The 21103-nt window shown below is 43.4% G+C and overlaps 1 protein-coding gene across 3 annotated transcripts in view; it reads right to left on the bottom strand.

Annotated features, from left to right (window-relative positions):
* The window catches only part of ARHGAP26 (Rho GTPase activating protein 26), a 431709-nt gene that overhangs the window by 280469 nt on the left and 130137 nt on the right, over nt 1–21103 (bottom strand). For all 3 annotated transcript variants that reach the window (XM_063447382.1, XM_063447384.1, XM_063447383.1), the window contains exon 10: nt 19965–20059. In XM_063447382.1, coding sequence (XP_063303452.1) covers nt 19965–20059 — 95 coding nt within the window. The remainder of the gene's footprint in view (nt 1–19964; nt 20060–21103) is intronic.

Below are 21103 nucleotides of genomic sequence, written 5' to 3'. Positions count from 1 at the left end.
CCTAAGGGCTGTAGGACAGGAAAAAGACTGAGGACCTTAGGGATGGAGCCTCCTTTTAAAACCTTGGTGGTTTTCCTGTCCTATCTGCTGTAAGGGGAGGAGCTAACCCATGTGTATATGCTGCCATGATTAGCCTGGAAACATACATACATACATATATATATTATATATGGAAACAAAATAATCCTGCACTCCACAATCCAAACGTAAATGCCCGGTGCTTGTCCAGCAAAATACAAAAAACGAAAAAGAGATAGCACTCCCAGGACTTGTAAGTAAAAATAAAACTTAACTTTTAATCAATCGGCAAGAGGTCGACGTTTCAGTCTGTTAACCACAGACTTTCATCAGGACTAATGCACAACACCATAAAATGACATATATATATACACAATAAATACATATTGGTAATCAACTTACTCACCACCAAACCAATTACGTATCCCTGTTGGTTTGGTGGTGGGTAAGTTGATTACCAATATGTATTTATTGTATATATATGTCATTTTATGGTGTTGTGCATTAGTCCTGATGAAAGTCTGTGGTTAACAGACTGAAACGTCGACCTCTTGCCGATTGATTAAAAGTTAAGTTTTATTTTTACTTACAAGTCCTGGGAGTGCTCTCTCTTTTTCGTGTTTATATATATATATATATATACACATATATATATATATATATATATATATATATATATATATACACATATATATATACACATATATATACATATACATATACATATATATATATATATATATATATATACATATATATACACACACATATATTAATTCTACACATATATTTATGTAATATTTTTACATAATTAGGTATCTGCCTGACAACCCATGCCGAAAGTATAGGGAATTTAATTTGCTAGCACTATATTTAACCCTATAACTTTCCAAGACACCATAAAACCTGTACATGGCGGGTACTGTTTTACTCGGGAGACTTTGCTGAACACAAATATTAGTGTTTCAAAACAGTAAAATATATTACAACGATGATATCACCAGTAAAAGTGAAGTTTTTTGCATTTTTCACGCACAAACAGCACTTACCCGGACGATATTATTGCTGTGATACTTTTTACCGTTTTGAAACACAAATATTTGTGTTCAGCGAAGTCTCCCGAGTACAACAGTACCCCTCATGTACAGGTTTTATGGTGTTTTCAAAAGTTACAGCGTCAAATATAAGGCTTGTGTTTCATTTTTTTCACATTAAAATTCGCCAGATTGCTTACGTTGCCTTTGTGACCCTATGGTAGCCCAAGAATGAAAATTACCCCTATGATGGCATACCATTTGCAATAGTAGACAACCCAAGGTATTGCAAATGTGGTATGTCCAGTCTTTTTTAGTAGCCACTTAGTCACAAACACTGGCCAAAATTGGCAGTTTTTGCATTTTTCACACACAAACAAATACCAACGCTAACTTTGGCCAGTGTTTGTGACCAAATGGCTACTAAAAAAAAACCTGAACATACCCCATTTGCAATACCTTGGGTTGTCTACTATTGCAAATGGTATGCCATTATGGGTGTAAATTTTACTCCTGGGCTATTATACAGTCTCAAAGGCAACGTAACCAATCTAGCGAATTTCAATTTCAAATATAACACGCTATATTTGACCCTGTAACTTCCCAAAACACCATAAAACCTGTACATAGGGGGTACTGTTTTACACGTGAGACTTTGGTGAATACAAATATGTGTATTTTATTGCAGTAAAAGCAAACAGTATTATGACTGACAGTTAAAATGTCATGTAGAACTAAAAAAAAAAATAACAAAATGTCTTTTCTCACATTTCTTTCATATTAAATTAGGTTTCATATCTAAATATTTGATATTAAATGAAAGCCCTGTTTCCCCTGAATAAAATGATATATATTAAGGGTGGGTGCATTTAATATGAAAGAGGTGAATTACGGTTGGACAGACATATAGCGCAAATGCCAGGTTTTGTTTGCGTTTTGTTCTGTTCACAACTTGTACATTTGGCTCAGTCCTTAAGGGGTTAATAGTTGATAACATGAGAATTATGCTGACTGTTATTTACGGTACATCAATTATTTAGGTAAATGAGAAAAGTATCATTTGCATAATAATTTGGATCAGGGTGTATACACACACACCTACATATACACTGAAAGACCGCACTGAGGTACTAATCCTAGCAGGCTACAATTACTACAAGCTACAGGCTAGGTGGGCTACAATTCTCTCAAACTCCCCGACTCAACTGTAAAGGAGGTAATATAATAAAATGTAACCCCTAAGGGTTATAAAAAAAAAAACAAAAAAAAACCACAGTAAAATATAGTCCCTGCCAATTGATCACTGTAGTCAGTGATCAATTGGCAGGGAAGGGGTTAATTTGTATTTTAAATAGGTAGAGGGGTGGGATTTAACTTATTTTTTATTTATTTTTTTTACAGTGAGAAGAGGATCAGTGCTGAATGCTGATCCATCTCCCTGCACTTCACACTGACCGTGGAAGCGCAGGGAGGTAGATCAGGAGTCCCCTGCAGCACATGTGCTCGCTCTGAGATCACAGCTGCAGGGACATCGGATGCTCCTGGTCTGCCTTGGATATAGAGGCAGTCCAGAGCAGCGTTAACCCCACGATCGCAGCAATCTGGGGTTAACGTTAGTAAATGACTAAATATTCCGTTATGCGTCCTTAACGCTAGGACAAGCATTACGGAAAATTTCAGTCGGGAAGGGGTTAATCATGTAACTTAGCTGTGATCAGGTAGACTATGGCCCTAGTCTGATGTTGCAGCTAGCGATTGGGGGGGAGGGATTGCGCCTACCTCTAGCGTTTAGACATGGTCAGCGTTGTTGGAATCCATATGTGCAGCAGTTTTGGTTGAAAAACCTCACATATAAAGTAATCTGCACGTTTGTGCTGGGGGCTAGTTAGAACTCTGTTCTAGTTTGTCTAATCGTACATGTGTGCAAAAGTTGTGTCTGTGATCAGTGCGCTGGCAACAGTCATCATGATCCTTTCAGGGATTGAATAGAAGTGGCTTGCACCTCAATACTGTTAGTGTAGGTCAAAAGTGACTCAACATCTTCTTAAATTTTATCTAATTTTGGGGGTTATAGTCCCTGGAGTATAGGGTAATATAAACATGTAAATTAAAGTTCCTTTTAAATTTAAAAGGACATTCCCCTGCTCAAATACAAAATATATATTTTTTAAATAAATCACTGTTCATTAGATATACCGAAATTAACTGCTGTTAATTAGGTTTTTCTCTCATTGGGGACATATCTTAAAGGACCACTATAGTGCCAGGAAAACTCTTTTTCCTGGCACTATAGTGCCCTGAGGGTGCCCCCACCCTCAGGGTCCGCCTCCTGCCAGGCTCTAGGGGGTGGAAGGGGTTAAACTTCTCTCTTTCTCCAATGCTGGGCGGGGAACTCTCCTACTCCTCTCCGGCTGAATGCGCAATCGCGGCAGGAGCCGCGCGCGCATTCTGCCAGTCCATAGGAAAGCATTCACAATGCTTTCCTATGGACGCTGGCATCTTCTCACTGTGAAAATCACAGTGAGAAGCGCGGAAGCGCCTCTAGCGGCTGTCAATGAGACAGCCACTATAGGCTGGATTAACCCATAGATAAACATAGTAGTTTATCTGAAACTGCTATGTTTATAGAAAAAAGGGTTAAACCTAGCTGGACCTGGCACCCAGACCACTTCATTAAGCTGAAGTGGTCTGGGTACCTATAGTGGTCCTTTAAATCATCTTGCAAAACCCGCAGTTCTCTTGTCTGCTGCTGCTGCAAGCTCTCACCTTAACCCCACCCAAACTTTCTGTGGCTGTCCAATAACAGACTTCCCAATGCAGCTCAATGAGAAATCTTTGTAAATCAGGTGCTCTGAGCAATTGCTGCCTCTTTAGGTCAGCTGTATTGAGCCTAGGAAACCAGAAAGTAACATTACCTGCTGTCTGCTTGAAAGCCAAGGGAGTGTAACCAAGTTTATATTTCTACTGAAATCTGCACTTTTTGCTAAATGATAAAGCAAAAAAACAAAAGATGTTTAGTGGTTTGTAGTGCCCCTTTAGGTAATAAAAATACCAAATCAGCCAATTTGTAAAAAAAATTTCACAATTCCCTTTAAATGTCTGTCAATTGCTACTTTAGTCAATAATGCCTCAATGTGTTTTCTCCCACATGGGCATTCTATCAGACATTTTTAAAAGCAGTCTACAAAAAGTGATTAACTATGAAAGTCCTAAACAATAGTCAATTGCTTTTTCTTTCCTGCCACACAGTGTTAAAGATGCTGGAACATGACAGCAATTCATTTTCATGAGTATGAAATGTGCAATAATTGCAAATGCAAAAATAACTGAGCATATTAAAATGCAAAGCATTTAACTAATAAGACATTGTGATTTCCCAATACACAGCCAGTGATCTTTGGGGAACAAGCGATTACTTATAATAGCTTAATGACCAACATCACTAAATCATTATCGTTTGCCAGTTCTGGCTAAGTACGCTTGTTACAGGAATCTGTTGCAAATATTGCCTGTAGCATGATAAGTCTGGCAGGCATTAGTAAACATCTAAAATAAAGAGACCACACTATTAAACCAAACACTTTTTTAAATCTTTTAATGGGCTAGGCCTAGCCGTTTATTAAAACACAACAACATTTTCAATAATCAATTAACCAGAAGAATGTAACTGAACCCTTTGGTGGTTATTTTATTTAACATAACAAAATGTCTGCCAGTCCTAGTTAATCCGACCATCTTTAATACCACTCACCATTAGAGATGTCACGAACATAAATTTTTCCGCCATAGACTTCAACAGGCAGGCGAATTTCTGGCCACAATAGTGATGGAAAAGTTGTTTCAAGGGGACTAACACCTGGACTGTGGCATCCCAGAGGGGGATCCATGGCAAAACTCCCATGGAAAATTACATAGTTGATGCAGAGTCTGGTTTTAATCCATAAAGGGCATAAATCACCTAACATTCCTAAATTGTTTGGAATAACGTGCTTTAAAACATCAGGTATGATGTTGTATCGATCAGGTAGTGTAAGGGTTACGCCCGCTTCACAGAGACAGACCAAACTCCCCGTTTAACGCACCGCAAACAGTCCATTTGCACAACCGCAAACTCCCCATTTGCACAAGGTTGGATACCAAGCTAGCCATATCCCGTTCCTTGTCCTCACTGATGTCATTGAAGGTCTCTTTCTCCACCCAGCCACTTACAACACCAAGGGTCCCCGAAAGGTGACAACAAGCCCCCTGTATTTTTATTTTTTTTAATTTTTTTTTAAATGTACTGATGTGGAATTATTAAAAATCTTTATTGTACTTGTACTGAATTATTGTACTAACTCCATTTTAACTTTATACTGTGACTTCGTCCTCCATTTTGTCCTCCTAACCTGACTTCCTCAATCCTCCATTTTGTCCTCATGACTTAACTTGTTCATTTTAAAACTACATTACGTGACTGAACTTCTCAACCCAATTAGTACAGTAGACAAAGACTGTGTTTCCTTCAAGGACAAGTACCAGGAGGTGCTGGCTACTCCTTAAGACTTGCTGGCTACTCCTTAGAGCTTGTAAGATAGTACAGTTTGAAGGCCACAGAACACAGTAGTAATGAAATGTTCTATTCATAAGAGACCTTGCACCTGGACATAAAGCCTGATATCATTGACTGTGTAAAATGACGCTTAGGACCCCCTTGTCCCCCACCCGTGTCCAAAATAATCCCACCTCTGATGGGTGGGCACGGGACTAACCTCTTAATTTTACGAACCAATAGGTAAGACACTAACCCCGTCACTTAACAATTAATCCAATTGATGATGTTTATTTGCTGATATTCTAATAATCAATGATGACGCAAAATGCCTCTTAAAAGGGCCTGCGCGCCCGCTTTTACTTCACTTGCCAATAAACTTTCTCGAAGTTATTTTAACCTGAACCTCGTGTGTCAGACTTAATTACTTCAGCGTATATACGCAATTTAATTTATTGATTTGGACAGGAACAGATAGACTTTGAACATTTTGGTTTACTTTCAAAAAGTACCATAACAACTTGGCGCCCAACGTGGGGCATCGGGCTATGTCCGGCCGGTGAGCCGTCCTAAGGAAGACAAGGGTGGACGGAGGAATCCAGGGGGAAGGAAGGGAGATTGATCACCTCCAGATACACGGTAGAGACTTCTGCAGAGCCACCGGTATGTTCCGGCCCCTTTGATTGACCCGTCCACGTGTCTGTGACTGCTTCCCGGGAGGACATCAAAGACAGGTAATATCTTGCCCGGTGTCTCGTTACTCATTTGTTTACCTGCATTTTAGTCTATCTGTTGCCTGGGTGTGTTTGAATTGTGTTTGAATTGTTTGCCTGTTTCCCCATTTTGAGATAAAGGGGGGGTGGACCTGCAGGGGATTTGCCTGGGGTTCTGTCTTGCTTGTTTTCCCCTTTTTGGGATAAAGGGGGGTGGACCTGAGGGGATTTGCCTGGGTCTTCAGTGTGTTTGTCTGTTTGTATTTTACCCCTTTTTGGGATAAAGGGGGGGTGGACCTGTGGATTCGTTCCTGGGGGTCTTCTGTTGCCTGTTTTACCTCTTTTAGGAACCACTGTGCTGTGGTTGTAAGGAAAAAGGGGGGTTGACCTGTGGATGTGTTCCTGGGGGTCTTCTGTTGCCTGTTTACTTCTTTTAGGAGCCTCGTGGCTGTGGCTGTAAGGAAAAAGAAGTTGGTGGAACTGTGGGATCTGTGTAGAATCATAGGTTTCTGTGATCCAATGGTGTGTCACTTTGATAGCCTAGCTAGCTTCACTGTGCACGTTCGGACCATCCAGCTCTAGTTGAGTTGGGGACGTCCTGGCCCGGACCTTTCGGCTCTAGTTGAGCCAGGGATCCACTGGTTATTTAATTGTGGTAGGAGTCTGAGCCTTGTGGCAGGGGACTCAGTTTCCGGGGGAGATTCAGGCAGGTATTGCTTGTTTTTCGCATCACGTAGTAGTGAGACTTATAAGTGGGTTTTATAGGGGCACTACGGGAGTGAGGATAGACGTGGCCACATTCTCGTGGACTGCAGAGTAGAGGGAGGCTGGAAAGGATTTCGGACCGGTGTTAGCTGTTATCCTTGGCCGCTGGTAGTGAGACTTATGAAAGTCGTTCTCCGAGCGGGGACACTACGAGATTGAGAAAGGTGACTTTGGAGTAAGCACATGTAGAAGGAAAGGGATTATTGTTGATTTTATTTGAACTGTAATGCATGCACTGTATTTCAATTGTATTGTTGTCTTGTCTGTTTTATTAGGAGTCTCATGAACTCCTGTGTCTGTCTCTAAGGATTTTTCCTTGCCTTTCATCTTTTCTACACTTCCTATATTGTTATACTATCCACTCCCATTTCTCTTGAAAGAATGTGGAAGATTGCAACCAGAAAGTTGGCGTAGGTTACTGACAGAAAAGAAAGGCAAGCTTACAGATAATGGTTTATTAAAGACTGCTGAAGCATGGTATAGAGTAGCGAAGGCTATTCAGCTAGAAGGTTGGGTTGAGGAAGAGATAAATCACAAAGGTGTGAAATTGTTTGTGTATCATAATAATTGTGTTGCTGGGGTCTATCCTCAGCCAGCGCCCAAAACCGGCGCCCAGGGAATGTCTATCCCCAAGGTTCAGTCAGCAATAAGTGATAGCCAGCTGACTATGTTCCCCATTCCCAATACCCATCCCATTACCTCCCCTGTCTGCCCGGTCCTGAATTCTGATGGATCTTTCTTTTCCCCTGCCCCATCTTTAACATTCCCATCATCCTCATCCATCCCTACGCTACCTGCTATACCTCCCCCTAACATTTCATCTGCCATTCCTTCCCTACACTCCCTCTCCATTAATGATCCCCTCCCCTCTTCATCCGCCCAGCTAACCACCTCTTCCACACCCACCCCGGCTCCTCCCTCTACACCCACCCCTACCAATCCCTCTCCGTCCCCTCCCATCTCCGCCCCAGTCCAATACCCCACCTCCTTTCCCTCCCCAGCCTGGCCCTACCCCTTCCCATATCCCATGGCCCTGCCCTATCCCGGATATCCACTACCCCTTCCCCAAGCCACTCCCCAGGTTCCGGTTATGCCCAGTCCGGCACAGGTTGCTCCGGGTGTGCCCACATCTAACATGGCCGCCACTCCTTCCCCTAACCCTAATGTAACACCTTTTCCGGCCACCAATATGGCGGCCCCCAGTTCGGCCCTGATGCCGGTAATTCCCGGTGACTACCTATCCCCAGGTTATGACTCGCTAGCCACCCCTGCATCTGGGGCCCGTTCCCAACCACCGATCCTTTCACCTCATGCGGGCCCTGCACCGCGCAAAAGAGCCAACATCATAGAATTCGATGATGACGAGATGGACAGGGTGTCCCATGTCTCATCGGAGCTTGCCGCGGGAGCCCCAACTCATCGTTCTATCGATGACCCCTTTGGCCACAAGGGTCGGGGAGAACAGGCCCCTCCTAAGTATGTTGCTTTCAATCCCACTCAAGCTAGTGCTCTAATGAAATCACTCCCTGACCCAGAAAAACAGCCTATGCCCTTCTACCGAGGGATAGTTCAAATTCAAAAGACTTATTCCGCAGCATGGCGTGATCTACTGAGCATTTGTGCTATAAAAGCAGGGGATGCATATTGGCCAAGCATGGCCCGACACCTCAGTACGGATCTGCTCGGCAGTGACGTTGATTACCCCTCCGGAGTAACTTTTTGCACCCAATTAAGAGAATGGGCTAAGGACAAACTTGCGGATCAGGCTGCTGGCCTTACTGATGTTATTCAAGATAAAGGAGAATCAGTGGAAAGGTTTCATGCAAGACTGTATCAAATGTTCACAGATTTGGGGTTTGATCTTACTGACAAGATTCATTCACAAATGCTGTCAGGTGCGTTTGTCCAAGGTGTTAAAGACTCTATACGCAAGGGAATTATTGCTGCGCGTCCTGAATACAAGGTTGTTCCCCTGGATACCCTGCTTTTAGTTGCTAGAGGGTTGGAATCTGTTCAGACCCCAAGAAGATCCAATCCAGCTCCCCTCATGGTAGCTCGCGCTACCCCCGTCACCTCTGGCACCAAGAGAGTCAGGTTAGAAGATGTAACTTGTTTCAATTGTGGGGCTCAGGGACACTACAGAGGCGACTGTCCGGAACCTAAAAAGGAACCAGGGGCACCCAAGAAGTTCTCTAAGCCTGCCCCAGGCCCCAGGACCGAGACAAAGGTTCCAATTGTTGAAGAACCGGACGATTAGGAGACTGGCAAGCCTGTGTCTGTAACCCCTGTAATGGCAGTGTCTACAGGGGATAAAGGGGGGCCACTCGCCACAGTGACTTTGCCTATTGAAGGCCACCCTACCACATTCCTTGTTGACACAGGTGCAGCCCGTAGTGTTCTGCGAGAACAAGACCTGCCAGACCCATCTTTTCTGTCAAATATCGATGTCTCTTGTGTTGGAGTGGATGGCCAGCCGAGACATAGCCCCCTAACAACTCCGCTGCGAGTTGGTTCTAACCTGCTCGCTCGCTTCGTAGTATCCTCCACATGCCCCATTAACCTGTTAGGTGCTGATGTCCTCTCACGCCTGCAAGCATCCATCACTTTTACCCCGGATGGGCAGGTAGAAATGTTTACACCTCTGTCTGTATCAGACACTTCAGCCCTATGCTCTTTGCCTCTGATGCTGCATTTAGAAAAGCCCCGTGAGGAGGCAGCAGAATTAAGGTCCAATTTCCCAGAGGAATTAAAAACACAGGTGCCCGCTAAGTTATGGTCCTCAGGCCCAGAGGACATAGGTCACCTAAATGTTCCCCCTGTGGTGGTAAAGCTTATTTCAGGAGCTAAGTTACCGAGAAAACCACAATATCCATTAAAACCAGCACAGTCTGCTGCAATTTCTGTCCACATCAAGGCACTCTTGGGGAAGGGTGCCCTTGTCAAATGTAAATCTGAATGCAACACCCCGTTATTTCCTGTGAAAAAGAAAACTCCAAAGGGTGAGCCAGAGAAGTACAGGATGGTTCAGGATCTCCGTGCTGTTAATGAAGCTACCGTCCTGGACACCCCTCTTGTACCAAATCCTCATACTCTGCTCTCTGGAGTCCCACCATCTGCAAAATTCTTCACAGTTATTGACCTGGCCAATGCCTTTTTTAGTGTCCCACTGGACCCATCCTGTCAATACCTGTTTGCTTTCACTCATGAAATGCAACAATATACCTGGACTGTCATGCCCCAAGGGGCACAAAATTCTCCAAGTCAATTTGCTAAGGCCATGGGCACCATCCTTGACCCATGGCAAGCTGAGCACCCAGAAGTTGTCCTGCTTCAGTATGTGGATGATCTATTGCTATGTGGAGATGATAAGCCCACTACTGAAAGGTGTTCACTTAGTCTTCTTTCCTATTTGGCAGAACAGGGATGTAAAGCTTCCCTCATCAAGCTACAATTCTGTCAATCTTCAGTGATCTTCCTTGGACATTGTCTATCTCAAGGTACCAGACATCTTACTCGAGACCGGGTGAGAGCTGTGCTGGACATTCCGCCTCCAAGGACTTCTAAGTCCCTTCATGCCTTCCTAGGCCTCATTTCCTACTGCAGAGCATGGATCCCAGAAGCCTCTCTGCTCATGCAACCTCTCTATGATGTTCTTAAGTCTGACCCATTCTGTCTGGCTGCTGAAGCTCTGGACAATTTCAATGCCCTCAAACGGGCCATCGCCTCTGCTCCTGCCTTGGGCCTGCCTGACTACTCCAAACCTTTCAAATTATTTGTCTCTGAAAGACAAGGCCATGCAACGGGAGTCCTCACCCAAACTAATGACTTAAGAGGCCGCCAGAGGCCTATTGGATATTTCTCATGTCAACTGGACATTGTGGCCAGAGGGACTCCTTCCTGTCTCAGGGCTGTTTTTGCTGCGAGAGAACTCATAGAAAGAACCTCAGACCTAGTCCTTGGCCACCCTCTGGTTGTTTTGGCCCCTCATGACATTTCTGCCATCATCAACCAAGTCCAGCTCAAGCACGTGTCTCCAGCCAGACATCTGCGCTTACAGTGTCATCTTCTTCTGCCTGACAACATTTCCATCCAAAGATGTCAAGTGCTTAATCCGTCCACTCTTCTTCCACTCCCTGAGGGGGGTATCTATTATGGATTTATCACGGATGAAACCTACATTCACCTGCTCTGTGGATGTATCAAGAAAGTCATGCATCCACATTTGACATTTTATGAAGGCGAAAAACCTCTCTGTGAAGGCCCAGATCACGCCTTCTGCACCACGTGGTACAAACCGAACATTACTCCTGAACCTTGCTATGAAGATGAGCTTTACCACCGGACCGATGTAAAGCTTACTGCACAAGACTTCTATTGTGACTCTGAAGGCAATAGCATGGTCTTGATCCAGCTACCTCAACAACTTAACTACCTTTACCGTCATTGGGATACTGCTATCCCACATATTCCTGTTACCAAGTTGAAGACAAGGTCATGGAATGATCTTGGGCCCATGGCAAAACTATGGGCCACCATGAATGAAGAACAGCTACAGGAAAATGGTATTGTCAAATACCCAACAACTGACCTTCTAGAAGCATGGCCACGCCATTTCCTGGAAAAGGAATTTCAAGATCTGGTCATAAAGAATGATTATGACCCAGAAACACCTCATGACTGCTTTGAACAGATGAAAATGGAAACAGTGCACTTACCAACTGTGCATGAGAACCCATTACCAGATCCGGATTTTACCCTGTTTGTGGACGGATCGAGATATGCCGATGAAGGAGGAACATATCACACAGGATATGCCGTAACCACAACAGATGAAATTATTAAATCATCATCCTTACCGCCAGCAATGTCTGCGCAAGAAGCTGAATTACAGGCTCTGACTTCAGCATGCAAAATTTCCGAAGGAAAATGTGCCAATATCTATACAGATTCAAGATATGCTCTGGGTGTGGCACATGACTTCGGCCTAATTTGGAAGACTAGAGGATTTCTTACCACCGCCGGTACACCAGTCAAACACAGCACTGCAATCAAGGAGCTAATGGATGCCCTCCTACTCCCTAAAGAAGTGGCCGTTTTGAAAGTTAAGGCCCACGGGAAATTGGATACAGATGAAGCAAAGGGCAACCATTTGGCTGATCAAGCTGCTAAGTTAGCGGCCAGGGATCTGCAGGAAGTGGATGAAGAAGTGTCCGGACAACAAGAAGAAGAAGTCCCTATTTTTGCTCTGCAAACTCTTCCTACTGATTTGCGAATCTTACAAGAACAACAAGCTGCAGTCACTCCTGAAGAAATCCAGAAATGGAAAAAGAAAGGAGCTGTCCAAAAGGACGGAATATATTATAACAACTTCAAATTTTGTCTTCCCAGAAATTTGTATCCAGCAGTTGTCCAATGGGCACATGGGCCTGCACACCTGTCAAAAGAATTGATGGCCGCTCTCATACAGAAGTATTATGAAGCACCTGGAATCACAACATTGATCAGTAGCTTCTGCAAGGCCTGTGTCATTTGTGCAAAATGCAATCCAGGAAGACCAGTCAAGGTGCCTGCAAAGAACCTGGCAAAGCCCATGTACCCCTTCCAACGAATTCAAATTGACCACATCCAAATGCCCAAGAGTGGGCCCCATGAATATGCACTAGTAATAGTGGACATGTTCTCAGGCTGGCCAGAAGCCTACCCAGTGGCCAATATCACTGCAAAGACAACCGCAAAGCGCCTAATTACAGATATTGTATGCAGATTCGGACTCCCAGAAGTCATTGAGAGTGATCAAGGCCCAGCCTTTACAGCAACTGTGACTAAAGAAATTTGGACCGCTCTAGGGGTGACTCTAGCCTTCCATACCCCTTACCACCCACAAAGTAGTGGTAAAGTGGAGCGCATGAATGGCACCCTAAAAACCAGAATGTTAAAAATGTCACAAGAAACAAAGATGCCCTGGCCAGAAAGTCTGCCAATAGCTTTATTTAGTGTTAGGCACACACCTAGAGGGAAGCATTCACTGTCCCCATATGAAGTTCTATTTGGGACAGCACCCAGGCTAGGTTGTTATTATCCACAGCAGTTACAGCTCCAATCAGATGTTTTAGTAGATTATGTAACTGAACTTGCAAGTGTTTTAAACAAAATACATGCCCAAGTTTTCTCTTCAATTCCAGATCCCGAATTGGATACAGGTTCCCATAACCTGCTTCCCGGAGATTGGGTCCTGGTCAAGAAGTTTGTGCGGAAAAATACCCTAGAACCGAGATTTGACGGTCCATTCCAAGTTCTCCTGATTACCGCAACCTCCGTCAAATTGGCCGGTAGACCAAATTGGATCCACGCTTCCCACTGCAAGAAATCTTCTGCCCCAGAGGAAGCGAATATCGCACAAACATGTATCTCTGGTACATCTTCTCCTTAATTAGCCTTATGAAGGCCCAGCAAGTAGCCATTACCAAAGATATTAGTGGGTACACCTTCTGGTATAATTCATCGTGCACCCAGGTGGCTACTTATACCTTTGACTACTGTGATATTGTAGAATGCCCATTTCCCACACCACAAATCCAGAGCATCTATAGAGATATCCCTCATTCGAAAGACCCATATGTTTGTGTAGTTGACAAGCAATGGGGGCACAATTGTGACCATTGGGGGGCAGCGGGATGGAATGCCGGGCCTGCCTGGGGTTACAAACCAAAAAGTGCCGTATCCAAAGTAGATGATCATGGTAGATCCCTCCTCCAGAGAATGACTTTGAGAAAGCCTGGGGGGAGTACACCAATGAAATTAATCCTTAACATTGAGCACCCAAGCCCAACAGATGCAGACCAGTATGTGATGGGAATGTACTGGAAAAGGGGTTCCTACCAGAAATTAGGACATTTCTACCTCAAAGATATGTGCAACTCTTCTGAGTGGCAAGGAGCCACCCATATGGTCCCCAATCCATTAAAACCTCATATCCAGACCTTTCAGGACATGATGGCCATTGCTAACCCCACCTTTGAAGATACCATGGCCGCTGAAACAGGTTTTAATGATGTAAATTTATGGTTAGAATGGATGAAATATAATGCTAATAAGCATAATAGAACTGCATGTTACGTGTGTGGCGGTGCCCGGCCTCACCTGGGTACCGTACCTTTAATCCTACCCGTAGATATAGAAGAATGTATTTTAAGCCTTTTTGCCTATCACTATAATTTTAACAGGTCCATATGTATTGCATGGACAAAGGAGTATCCTCTCCTAGCCAACGATGTCAAACCCCCTGATGGTATTACCGTATATAAAGGTAATTACACGTGCTATGCCATGTACGATGGTATTGGTAAATTTGTGGGTAACTTTTCCAAAGGTTATTGTGCTACATACAGAACTGTTCCTGTACGCTTGCTGCAACACCATACTAGGTCACTAGGAGACATTTACTGGTTGTGTGGGGATTTACAGCTGAGATCCAGAATGGACACGGAATGGTGGGGAGAGTGTACTTTGACTAAGGCCATTATGCCTATACATATTATTTCTGACACACACCTCAACACCCATGAGTTCAGCCATACTAAGGTTAAACGTGACGCCCCAGTGAAAGGAAGTTTTGATCCTCATGTATATATTGATGCCATTGGAGTGCCCAGGGGGGTGCCCAATGAGTTTAAAGCTAGAGATGAAGTTGCTGCAGGATTTGAATCAATTTTTACCATAGTTACCGCAAACAAGAATCTAAATTGGATAAATTACATTTATTATAATCAACAGCGTTTTGTCAATTACACCAGAGACGCCCTCCAGGGGTTGGCCGAACAGTTGCAGGCCACATCCCAAATGACTTTCCAGAATAGGATGGCCCTAGATATGATCTTAGCCGAAAAAGGAGGGGTTTGTAAGATTTTGCCCGACACTATGACATGTTGTACCTACATCCCAGAAAACACAGGCCCTAATGGTAAAGTCACACTAGCTATAGAAAAATTAAATGACCTGTCTGAAGAGTTAAAAAGGAATTCTGGGATAAAAGATCCCTGGGAAAGATGGTTTGGTTGGATGACAGGATGGCAAAAGGCTTTAATACAGATTGGTATGGCTATACTAATTTTTCTTTTTATTTTTGCTCTTCTCTTTTGTTGTGTCCTCCCATGTCTGAGAAAATCCCTCATGAAGACTGTTGACCAAGCGGCACCCACTTTCACCCATCTTGAAGTTGATGACCAAGAATTTCAAGACATCAACTCACCCTGTCTGCCGCTGCAAATTATCCCCTTTGTTGATAAAGTGCAGGAATTCTAGGAAGGGACAGCATCTGTCAGTGAATGGTAAAGGCCCCATGTGGAGAAGTGGTGGGTTAGCTGCCATGGGATACCCTTGGGTGTGAAGCGTTCGAGAGCCATACTGACGGATGGTTAGTCTCTTAGGGTCAGATCTAGGGACAGCCTTGCACTTTGCATTAACATCTAGCTAGCGGCCACGGGGTTTCTGTGCCTTTGGGTTAACACGTCTTCTGATACTAACATAATAAAGTTTTATCTCTTAGAATCTAACATTTCATAGGGGGGACTGATGTGGAATTATTAAAAATCTTTATTGTACTTGTACTGAATTATTGTACTAACTCCATTTTAACTTTATACTGTGACTTCGTCCTCCATTTTGTCCTCCTAACCTGACTTCCTCAATCCTCCATTTTGTCCTCATGACTTAACTTGTTCATTTTAAAACTACATTACGTGACTGAACTTCTCAACCCAATTAGTACAGTAGACAAAGACTGTGTTTCCTTCAAGGACAAGTACCAGGAGGTGCTGGCTACTCCTTAAGACTTGCTGGCTACTCCTTAGAGCTTGTAAGATAGTACAGTTTGAAGGCCACAGAACACAGTAGTAATGAAATGTTCTATTCATAAGAGACCTTGCACCTGGACATAAAGCCTGATATCATTGACTGTGTAAAATGACGCTTAGGACCCCCTTGTCCCCCACCCGTGTCCAAAATAATCCCACCTCTGATGGGTGGGCACGGGACTAACCTCTTAATTTTACGAACCAATAGGTAAGACACTAACCCCGTCACTTAACAATTAATCCAATTGATGATGTTTATTTGCTGATATTCTAATAATCAATGATGACGCAAAATGCCTCTTAAAAAGGGCCTGCGCGCCCGCTTTTACTTCACTTGCCAATAAACTTTCTCGAAGTTATTTTAACCTGAACCTCGTGTGTCAGACTTAATTACTTCAGCGTATATACGCAATTTAATTTATTGATTTGGACAGGAACAGATAGACTTTGAACATTTTGGTTTACTTTCAAAAAGTACCATAACAGTACTACTGTTACACCAGATATGAGTTGCACTGGTGTGACACTGTGCCCTGGCAGGCCCTGAAATGCACACGTGTGAAGGAAACTGACTGCTATTATATTACAGTCAAAAAAGTTTTTGGGGGTTTTTGTTTTTTTAAATGCAAGCTGTGAGCCTGACACACACGCTGGCAGGCAGGCAACTGCAATTAGATTACACAGAAAAAAAGAAGAAAAAAAAAGCAGACTGATGTTCTAGCCCTAAAAATGGCTTTTTGGGGTGCTGTCCTTACAGCAGAGATCAGATGAGTCCTTCAGGACTGTAGTGGACACTGAATACACTAGCCTAGCTATCGATTTCCCTATTAAATTAGCAGCAGCTACACTGTCCCTCCTCTCACTAAGAATGCAGCTTCCGGGGGGCGGGGCCTAGCTGTCATGGAGGAAAGACGCACTTCGTGTGAGCTCTCTCAATATCTCACTTTAAGCAGCTATCAACAAGTGAATTTCACCCCAGAAGGGGATGACCCAGCAATGTTGCTCCTACATGACCGACCCGACATGCTTAATAGCGGTCAGCAACTCGACAGAGTCTTACTTACCCCTGCGTGGCAAGTGTGGCCTGGTGCTCACCGGGCGGGAGAGGCGGCCGATCCTGGGATGCAGGAGCAGCTACTTCCCGGTAGGAGCTCCCCCCCCCCTCCCCCCTCGGACCGGTGGGGGTTATCCCGGTCCACCCCTGAGAGGCTGTCTGGAGCTAATGGACGCACAGAGCACAGCCGCCCAGGCTGACATACTCATCTGCGACTCTCCCAATATGGCGGCAGCCGCGTGTCCTCCTGGTACCAGCAAAGCATGGCAGGATATTGAATCTAAGCTGGACAGACTCTTTAATCAATTTTGGAAGCAAATAACAAGCAGGAAGCCCCAACAAGCTCCACCACAGCCCCAACAAGCTCCACCACAGCTAAGCGAAGCAGTCCCCATTAAAATCCACCAACGCAAAAGGCGTTGAAGATGGGACCGGAGGCACAAACAGAAATGCAGAGCCTGCCCCACGTCAAGCACTCGCCTCCACAATCTAGCACCGGACATGAAGCACCACTAGGACAGATCCGACCACCCGACAAAACAAGCTTCCACCACCTCAAGCCGCGAACCCGGCACTCAGCCAGAGACTTACCTTTGTTGTTCCAGGTATCAGGGACTCCCAGGGTCTGCACCTGGCACCCAGAAGGGATCGGATGAGCACAAGCAGTAAAAAGCAGCCTGCCAAGCATGTCCCACTATAGCCGATCCTCCACACCATGCCTTTGATCACATGAACTGCTCTCTGCACATTAACTAATCGTAAAGTAGCAAGCGTTTAAACATGTCATTATTTCACCCCCTAAAGAGTTTATTGTCGTAGTTCCTTACATGCCTTTACCTTAACCGTTCATGTATTATGTTATTCACTAGTCTCATCTCATGGGGCGACTCACACTTGATTTATAACTATTGGTGGAGCTGCTGATATAAATACACACAGTTGATAACGTGCAAGCTACACCCTAAACATGACAGCCATCTTTCACAACAATGTACTGCTATATACTCATACCCTCAGTGCAACTAGCCATGATATACGGACGTTCAGCCTAGCATGCTCAAATATAACACTTCTAAATGCAGCTTCAGAATGAATCTAAAATGGATGCTGTCCAGGAGGTGGGAGGGTCTGCTGCTGATTGGCTGGAATGCTGACTGTGAGGTACAGGGTCAAAGTTTACTCAATGATGACGAATAGGGGCGGACCGAACATCGCATATGTTCGCCAGGAACTACTCGCCAGCGAACTGTTCGGGACATCTCTACTCACCATCAGATCAAATCTATGTTTTTATCATTGAGGATGATTTTGCTCCTTGTTCCAACAAATACCACAACACAATAAGAAAATTAAACTGGATTCTTTCCAGGTTTTTACAACAGCCTAATAGGAGTTGGTTTATGACAAAACAATATATATTCTGGCACTCTGTGCCACTTGGAGGCCGTAACGACATTACCCAACCCACATCCAGTGTTGGTACCACAGCAAAAGTTGTCACCTAATCTGCCCAGCCACCTATCAAAACCAGCCAGTAACTCCATCTTCTACACAACTAAACCGTTATCTAGCTGAACCCTAAATGAACACCAGTACATATTTACTACACTGCTTGATGCCACCTACATTTAAGTCAGAAAAACACACACACAAAAAAAAAAAAAAAAAACAGTGAAAAGGGAAAAAAGGAAATGTGTATCAATTGTGTTTTGTATTTTTAAATTACAAATAAATACAATCAAATGTTTTTTGTCCGTTCTATTAAATGTAGTTTACAGCAATGAACGGCACAAAAATATATATTTTACTTTTTTCCCTTGAAGTCAACAGTATAATGGGTGACTTGTGCCATCTAGAGATGAATTCTGGTACTACATTTTATTACCTGGAGACAACCAAACCAATACACAATAAATCTGTTTATAAACTTCAAACATTCTCCATAATATTGGTACCCATGTGCAGGGCAAATGCCATCTTATGGCAGCATAGGCATCCTCTGTAGATGTGCCCCAGCATGGCCAAGCAGAGTGGTGTCTTTACGGGCTGGTGGGGAGATCTTTGATCAACGGCCAGCTTCATGCACAGCAGGTGGGTCTAACTTTGTATCAGCAATGTTCTGATACTATAAGTCCGGAGGTAGAGAGAGCCATTCCACCAGGTCTAAATCCTGTAGTGGATGCACAGCAGAAGCTCTCCACACTCCATGGATAGGCATGACCCCTTCCCAAGCCCAAGGCAAGGAGAGGTAGGAGGTTATAAACTTTATTTTTGTTTTAATATTCTATATTTTAATAAAATAAACAAAAAGTTTCCATAAATTAAAGCCCCATCTCACCACCTCCCACACACAAACATCCCCTACATATACTTGCTGCATCTCCAACACACATGGACTGCATTCCCCCTACACACAAACTAACAGCATCCCCACACACATATATATGCTACATAATCTGGACACACACCATTTGTACAGCCCTAGAGACACACACACACACACACACACAAAACAAACAGACCAATTTACACACCCACACTACACATACATGCAATCCCACTAGGAACATCCAAATGCAGCAAAAATTCATCTTGGCCTGTGTTGCCAAGAATTCTTGCAACATTCCTAAGAATATGTAAATACAACAACCTAAAAGAGGCATTATTACATTTCACTTTTTCATAGACAGAATCTTTATGAAAAAGCCCTGAAGACAGCTTAGGAATTCTACTGAAATTCTATTGCAATCAAAATATATCTTTAGGCAATGTAAAGCTTAACTTCTATGCTAAGTATCACATTTTGCCACTTTGAGATGAGAGGCTTTTGAGATATTCGTAAACCACACAGCCTCATGGGAAATACACAACCATAAATATTTCAGGGCTGAAATACCATTCTATTTATACTGTACAAGGTAGAGTCACACAGCACAATAAATATAAGAAAAAAACTGCACATACAATCTAAATTAAGACATTGTAGGTTTTACTGACCGATCAACACCTTCCACATCAAAGCAGAACCTCTTCTCAATGGAATCTGTTTTCCGACGTATGCAAGATTTCAAGTAAAATATCTCCTCTTCTCCCTGAATTACCAAAAAACATAACAGATCATATTTTATGCAGCTGTAAGAATCAGACCGATAACCCTACTACTTGCAGCAGGACAAAGTTTGGGCTCCTGTCCCAATGTTACCAGTTGGATCTCCTATATCTGTTTTCTGGGACTAGTATAGTCAAGACCCCAGAAAGTGCAGAAAAGTGCATCATTAAAAAAAGAGAGTCTAAGCAGCCTTGCCCTTAGGTCAATGGTGATATGGAGATATAGATGCTGCCCTTGTAGCCTTGCAAATGAAAACATATGGCCAGATGGTGTGACTGAATTCCCACATTTCATTGCTAAAATAGGTGATTTTAAGTAGCCTAATGAAATTTAAAATTGCAATTTTGTTTGTGTGTGTGTGGTGTTCCTTTCATATATTCATGTATATTGTGTAGATTTTGTTTTTTTTATGGCAGCCCCACGACTTAGAAATGCATGTTCTGGATGTGCCCACAATTCCCCCTTTTTTTTTTTCCTGTGCAGATTTGGAATCTAGACCAGATTCCTATTGGGCTGAGCACCCCACCCATCCACTATAGGTGCCCCTTTGGAGGTGGCCATAGGAAAATTGAGGAGTCTCTGGGAGCAATTTAATCTGTAAGTATTGCAATTTAGCATGTAAACCTCCCATGTTAAAAAGTGTAGGACACACTGGTGAGCTTAACACAGTATGGCCATATGGTGTAACTGAATCCCCATATTTGTTTGTTAAAATATGTGATTTTAAGTAGCCTTGTTTATAAATGTGTGCATTCAAAATGGCCATGTATCTGATGGGTCAAAAGTCAGCCACTCTTACTATACTGCACTGACTGCTATACTTGGGAGAGCAGAATGACATATGGGAGGTATTTTCTGCTCTCCAGTCAATTCGTCTGCGTAGAGTCTATGCTAAAGATTTGACAGATAAGTGCGATAAATACCTATTTTTAAATACGTTTTTCTCCCAGTCTATATGTTTTCTAACAAAACTGCTAGCACAAAGTATAGATGAAATCTGTAATATTAGCTCAATTTGTTTGGGGGT

The sequence above is a fragment of the Pelobates fuscus genome, chromosome 3 (genome assembly GCF_036172605.1).
Source record: "Pelobates fuscus isolate aPelFus1 chromosome 3, aPelFus1.pri, whole genome shotgun sequence".
Classification (NCBI taxonomy): domain Eukaryota; kingdom Metazoa; phylum Chordata; class Amphibia; order Anura; family Pelobatidae; genus Pelobates; species Pelobates fuscus.
The sequence above is the reverse complement of the archived record's forward strand: the minus strand, read 5'-3'. Positions and strand labels throughout refer to the sequence as shown.